The sequence below is a fragment of the Andrena cerasifolii genome, chromosome 4, assembly GCF_050908995.1.
Source record: "Andrena cerasifolii isolate SP2316 chromosome 4, iyAndCera1_principal, whole genome shotgun sequence".
Taxonomy (NCBI): domain Eukaryota; kingdom Metazoa; phylum Arthropoda; class Insecta; order Hymenoptera; family Andrenidae; genus Andrena; species Andrena cerasifolii.
The window spans coordinates 10756816-10762821 of record NC_135121.1 but is presented as its reverse complement, the minus strand read 5'-3'; the positions used below and the strand labels follow the sequence as shown (position 1 = coordinate 10762821).

Below are 6006 nucleotides of genomic sequence, written 5' to 3'. Positions count from 1 at the left end.
GGGGTTTTAATGAAATTCCACACGCCGGATCGTGTTGGAAACGCGCGTGGCATGTTGCCGGCATGTGAACCTCCCATAATGTTCGGTTTGTCGTATCTATATAGTGATCCTCTAGGGTTAGGTATAACCGCAGCCATTTTGGGGCAAAACCGGAAATAACATAACCTAAACGTTTATCTATCTCTTTCTATCAGTATTTCTCTCTCTCTTTCTGTCAGTATTTCTGTCTTTTTCTATCAGTATTTATCTCTCTCTCTTTCTGTCAGTATTTCTGTCTCTTTCTTTTTTTACAGTTTCTTTCTCTGTCTACTTCCGCTTTTGCTCCAAATCGCGGCAACCAATCAGCGACGATACACGTTGTTTCGATCACTGCCTAGAGAATCACTAGTCGTATCTGGTCGTATCATCGCGTTTGTCACTTACGATTGCTTGCGATACATAAATATGCTTTCTAACCTGTAGCCAGGTTGTAACGTGACAAGCGGTATTCGACAAACTGTAAAGGCATATGTTGGATTCAGCAAAATGGTTCTGCTGAAGAACGACGCGGTAATTTCTTGTATATCCAACGAAGTACCGTTACTTGGCGGTTCTACCTTAATTTTCACTTCAGTTTCTAGTGCAGCTGACACGACTCTTCGACAAGTCGCGTATTAATGGCTCTGTGGCGTTGACTATCAAAAGGTGTAAGTACCCGCGTTCAGAGGCAGCGGGATTATTCTCGGCTGCGTCTAAATATTGCAATTGTCGTTTTAGTTAATGGACACAATAAACCGGTACCCAGGGAAGGCAGGCCACCGTTACCCACGCCGAGCGAGTTCCTTTGCTTAGTAAGAGCCACGTTGAGGTCCAAGAAGATCAGTACCATTGTACGTTATTATCACAGGAGTATACATCATTCGTTAGTTGATCAGGGAGGAGTAAGTCGCATAGACAGTGCGCTTTGCATTTCAGATCCATTCCAAGGACGTGAACAAGTTTCAGCGAACGTATTGGAACCTGCTGAAATCGAACGTCAATGGCCTGAAGAAGTTGAAGAAAGTGAAATCTGCGAAACCTAAGGTTCACTGACATCCTACGACATTCACTATTCCATTGTGCGCTATTGTAACTTTTGTATAACAAGAAATACAATTTTCCCTAACGTATATGACACTGTCTAAGAAATGAATTGCGTTTTATGTAAATAATACGAATAAACGATGTGTAATTGAGTGCACCGCTTCCCTAGCAAAGAGATATGGGAAATCTGTTGCAGTGAAAAAGAGGGAGCTGAGTTATCAAGTACAAACATGGTGGCAAAAGTTTGACTAGGCTAAACAGCTCTCTAATTAACGAGATAAAAGGAATGTCCCATTGAAAGATATTACAAAATATCGTCTTAATTTCTTCGCGAACAACCACTTTCTTTCCCGATCGATCGCGTATTTTGGAACGTCCTACAGAAACAAAAAAAAACTGATACGCGAATTCGCCAATCATCGAGCGACAACGAATAATACGCTATCTAAATACAAATTAATAAAAATCGTGCATGATGATGCCCAGTTTAAAAATTGTAGATTACAGTCGATCCTTAAATTAACATCTTACCCCTAGAAATTTCTGAAGTTTAAATGGTTGCGTTATATTAAGAATCGCGAATTATTAAATATTATTAAAGGTAATGAAATTCTAATCTTTTTTATATCGAGAATAAATATAAGAATTCGTCTGAGACACGAATAAGTATGATTTCTCCAACGAAATATACGATTACCGATGAAAAACGCGTTAAGTGGAAATATGGAAGGCGTGCCCCTTGACATAGGCCATTTTGTAGTGCGTTCAGGCTCGCAGGGATTGTTCCTTCAGGGGCAAGTGGAATCGATCGAAGGAAGCTCGGAATAATAGTAAAAGTGTCACAGGATCATCGAAATCCTCGATCTTCCTCTAGCTTTTCCATATAGTAATATTCTATTACAAGTGTAACCGTCAAGTTGCAAAGCACAAGTGCTATTAAAATGTAATATACGTGGACGCCTCGCGACCGCAAGCTACGAGCACACAAGCGCAGTTCACTTTGGGGAAACCCAAACAATTCTTACTGTTCTTTTTAATCGTAATAAACAAGAGACACCATGGAGGAATTAATGAGTATGCATAAGCTTCTATTTTTATTTAAAACATCGTGCCCTTTACGTCGGCTGTTACGTAGCGTGCGAAGTGCATTATTATTGTTATAGAGATCGTGAAAGTGGAAGAGACGGTGCTGATGAAGAACGCGTCTTTGGACAGTTTGTTTGGTAACATTAATACGCGATCGTGATTTCTAATGGTAGCTTCGATATTAATACACAGTTGTTGCAGACGCGGATAATCCGGAAGAAACAATGGTAATGTCCACCGAAGATGAAGCTGCTGACGTGAAAGGTATACTTAACAGGCATAGTTTTTAAAATAGCTTTATCACTTTAAGTCGCTTTTTCTTCTATGTCTACGTTACCTTCGCTGTTACAGTTAATGCCCAAAGCGATCAAATTATACAGATAGTCACGGATTACGAGTGCGTGACTTGCCGCCGTGTTTTCCAGTCTCAGGATGTAAGGATTTGATCGATTTAGTTCATATTGCCTTGTACGTTAGTTCAAAGTCGAACCGTCTGCAGTACATCGTTAAAGAAACCCTTAATCATTCCAATAGATGCTGAAGGAGCATTTGGACATTTGCAGAGAAGAAGAGGATTCCATGTATATGTTGGAGCTGAGTAGCTTCAAGAATTATGATTCAGAAGAGGACGGGAGGGAGGGGAAGAATGGGAACGTCGAAAGGGATGAGAATGACGAGAATGACGAAATTGACGACAATTCAGAATGCGCCGATAACATTGGCGAAGGTGTATATCGAGATTTGTAAACAATTCTTCGAATCTGTAAGTACGCGCTCTAAAATATGAAACTGTGATTGCAGAGTCTAATTCCGATCGGAGAGGTAATAATAGTGGGACAGTAATCATGCCCGTACCTGATACCCAATGCCACTGTTGTGCCGAAGAGTTGAGTACCGCGCACAGCGGTGGTAAGCACAAGTGCTCAAACTGTGATCTTTCGTTCAAGGAGAAGTCGTCTCTGGAACGACACGTTGTAGTGATTCATTGGCAGTGCGATTCTTGCACTTGTAAGGAATGCGGAGAAACGTTCAGAGATAAGAAATCGTTGAATAAGCATCGTTACACTACTCACGGCGATCGAAAAATTTATAGGTAGGCTTGCACTTATACTATGAAACTACCGCGCCGTTTGCGCATCACACGAAAGTAATGCAAGTTTAACGAATCGCAGATGCGAACCCTGTGATACATACTTCTCTCGGAGCTACCATTTAAATCGTCATATAATGCAGTCCGGATGTCACGGGAACATTCTCAATACGTTTAGTTGTCTAGTGGGTATTCCTCTGTGATATTTAGAAGCGAATCTTGCGCAGCTGGTGGAGTCTGAGCTGATTAAATCTGTATTCCCGATAGGTTTGCGAGAAAGTATTCACACGGAAAGACAATTTACGCGAACACTTGCGCACTCATACTGGGATAATTAACAGGCAAAAGAAGCGGTGTAAATATTGCCCTAAAGAATTCTGTACGAACCAGCAGCTACTAATTCACGAACGTGTGCACACAGGAGAACGACCAGTTCAATGCGATTTATGCCCGAAAACATTCTTATCGTCTCTTGCATTGAAAAAGCACAGACGTGTGCATACAGGAGAGAAACCATTTGAATGCAAATATGTGAGTATCTATCTTCCGACTAAAACTTCGCTTTCGTTAATAAAGAATACATTTTGCCAAATTTTATTACAAGCAAGCGATGTGGACAGGGACTGTCGCGTAAGTTTCAGCGACTGTAAATAAACTTTCTAATATCACATCGGCGAATGTTCACTGTTTGATAGATCGTAGGAATTCAATATTTCACGAGACAGCGATCAACCAGCGTGTGTGATATTCTATGTAATGATTTTAGTGCCAGAAGAAGTTTGCCGCTCGAGAAACCTTGAATCGTCATCAGAGAACTCATACTGGCGAAAAGCCACACGCTTGCCAGTATTGTGGCAAGTCTTTCATCCAGGCAGCTCAGTTAAGGGCGCACATATTCCACCACACTGGCGAGAATGGCTTCTACTGCGACATATGTGGGAAAGCCTTCAATCGGAGAGCTCGTCTGAACGTTCACAAGAAGTTCTACCACGAAGGAGTGACACCATTTACGTGCCAAGTGTGCAAGAAGAGATTCATAAGGAGGGAGGATCTCGTTAAACATTCTTTACTTCATACAGGAATTAAACGTAAGCTAAAGCTGTTATGATTACAGTGAATCGACAATTCAACTACATAGAGCTGTTTATTTTAGCATTTAAATGTGATAAATGCGAGAAGGGATTCTCCACGAAGTCTTCTCTACAAGCTCACCTAAATACTCATAGAAGGGAACCGCCGCAATCGTGTATCGAATGTAACAGAGTCTTCATTCGACAAGATTGCCTGATGAGACACATCAAAGCGAAACATCGTGAGCTGCTAGAAGACGTCATGAACGAGGTGGAGAAGAAGCATTTAAAAACACAAATGTTTAATATTGCATCGAACGCTGCGGAGAAGACGAAAAACGGAGAGTCCAGTAGACTCTCCACTGATCAATTGTTGCAAGCTATTTCGGACCTTCTAAAGATATTGATCGACGACGAAACCCTTCAGGTATGTACTGCTACGGTGTATAATACAGAGTGGTATTGACTTGTCTTGTATTTTATAGCTATTTGGCTGGCCCGACGCACCTATTCAAGATATCTTAGAAGCTGTAATTAGAAGATGCGGTCACCAACCGTTAACATCCGATAGCGATTTACCATTTACTGAACGATTGAGGAGGAACGTGAAGCTGTTGTTCAGCGTTGTCGTAGAAGACGTTACAGTGAAATCTCTCTTAACAATAAAAACAGTGGACGATGTTATCATACACGTTCTAGAACTTTCTAACGAATACAAGCCGAATTTGTAGTAAACGTTCTCTTCTCTTCCGTTCATTAATTGCTACTACAGAATCGAGCCTGGCGCGTTTCGTTAAATGCGAGTGAATGATGCCGGCAGATTTGAAAATGCACAGAGTATGATTTATTTCGCGTTACTGTTACAAAATTCTACCATATCTTTCGATTCCATGAAACCGTTTCTATTCATCTTGTAGATATATCTCTAGTTCGTTGGGCACGTTAGATACTAATGAATTAAATACACCTTAGTTATGGTTGTAACGTACAGTTACATTTGCTGGGAAATTCTATGTCAAAGTAGTTTATTTTCATGTATAGTATACTGTAATTTTCAAACCGCACTTATGCATGGCTCTGTATATCCAGTATGCAGGATATTATTTTCCAGGTGCAAAGACACTAGTAACTTAAAGTCAACTGAATGTGCTCGACATCGCTAACTACATTCTGAAATGTTATATTGTAATCGATGTCTCATTTAATAAAAGAAGACTGGTTATTTTTTAAATACTAACTTTATTTCGAATAATACATTTTGCATAGTTTATTTGTTGTCGTTCGTTATTATACACGGTTTCTGTTGGGTACTTAATTTGGTATTTTTTAAAAAATATACAGATAAGTTACTAATATTAACAATGGCGTCACGGTAAAGAATAATATAGTAATGAAAAGCACGGCTAATCAGATTTGGTTAAATCGCAATTTAATTAAGAATTTAAAATAAAAATTTAAAAATATTGACGGTTTCAGTATAAACTTACTAAATATCAGTTTCTAAAAATAACCGATTTTTTCTTAAAATCCAGGGGGGTAACTGCCCCTTTTGTCCCCCACTCTTCCCTCCCCCGTTCTTCCTAAGCCCTCTTTCATCGGTATCGTAGAGAATACCGATGAAAGAGTGTTTGGCTGCCAACAGCTGCCAAAGCAGAGCACTAAAGAGTGAGTATGCGTATCCGCCAAATTGGGTCCTCT

At 40.1% G+C, this 6006-nt stretch overlaps 2 protein-coding genes across 4 annotated transcripts; both read left to right on the top strand.

Annotated features, from left to right (window-relative positions):
• The first annotated feature begins 392 nt into the window (after positions 1 to 392).
• On the top strand, positions 393 to 1148 carry Srp14 (signal recognition particle 14). The gene is made up of 4 exons (XM_076810121.1): positions 393 to 549; positions 614 to 686; positions 757 to 869; positions 955 to 1148. The coding sequence occupies exons 1-4, from the start codon at positions 526 to 528 to the stop codon at positions 1069 to 1071; spliced, it is 327 nt and encodes a 108-aa protein (XP_076666236.1). The 5' UTR covers positions 393 to 525; the 3' UTR covers positions 1072 to 1148.
• Positions 1149 to 1600: 452 nt separating this feature from the next.
• On the top strand, positions 1601 to 5539 carry LOC143367825 (uncharacterized). Of its 3 annotated transcripts, none has more exons than XM_076810027.1 (11): positions 1601 to 2136; positions 2226 to 2285; positions 2341 to 2412; positions 2500 to 2582; positions 2683 to 2875; positions 2950 to 3241; positions 3321 to 3423; positions 3506 to 3769; positions 4005 to 4326; positions 4392 to 4735; positions 4794 to 5539. In XM_076810027.1, the coding sequence occupies exons 1-11, from the start codon at positions 2121 to 2123 to the stop codon at positions 5037 to 5039; spliced, it is 1995 nt and encodes a 664-aa protein (XP_076666142.1). In that variant the 5' UTR covers positions 1601 to 2120; the 3' UTR covers positions 5040 to 5539. The 3 variants fall into 3 exon arrangements, with proteins under 3 accessions (XP_076666142.1, XP_076666143.1, XP_076666144.1); XM_076810028.1 differs by having other exon boundaries at positions 1602 to 2136; positions 2350 to 2412; XM_076810029.1 differs by lacking the exons at positions 1601 to 2136; positions 2226 to 2285 and having other exon boundaries at positions 2378 to 2412; positions 2661 to 2875.
• The last annotated feature ends 467 nt before the right edge of the window (positions 5540 to 6006 follow it).

Excerpts from the sequence above, each read along its gene's own strand:
- Srp14 (XM_076810121.1), top strand. The coding sequence starts at position 526 with ATGGTTCTGCTGAAGAACGACGCG. Across the intron at positions 550-613 it reads TTCTGCTGAAGAACGACGCG|TTTCTAGTGCAGCTGACACG; the intron begins GTAATTTCTTGT and ends TTTTCACTTCAG. Across the intron at positions 870-954 it reads CCAAGAAGATCAGTACCATT|ATCCATTCCAAGGACGTGAA; the intron begins GTACGTTATTAT and ends TTTGCATTTCAG.
- LOC143367825 (XM_076810027.1), top strand. Across the intron at positions 2,286-2,340 it reads GTCTTTGGACAGTTTGTTTG|TTGTTGCAGACGCGGATAAT; the intron begins GTAACATTAATA and ends ATTAATACACAG. Across the intron at positions 3,770-4,004 it reads AACCATTTGAATGCAAATAT|TGCCAGAAGAAGTTTGCCGC; the intron begins GTGAGTATCTAT and ends TAATGATTTTAG.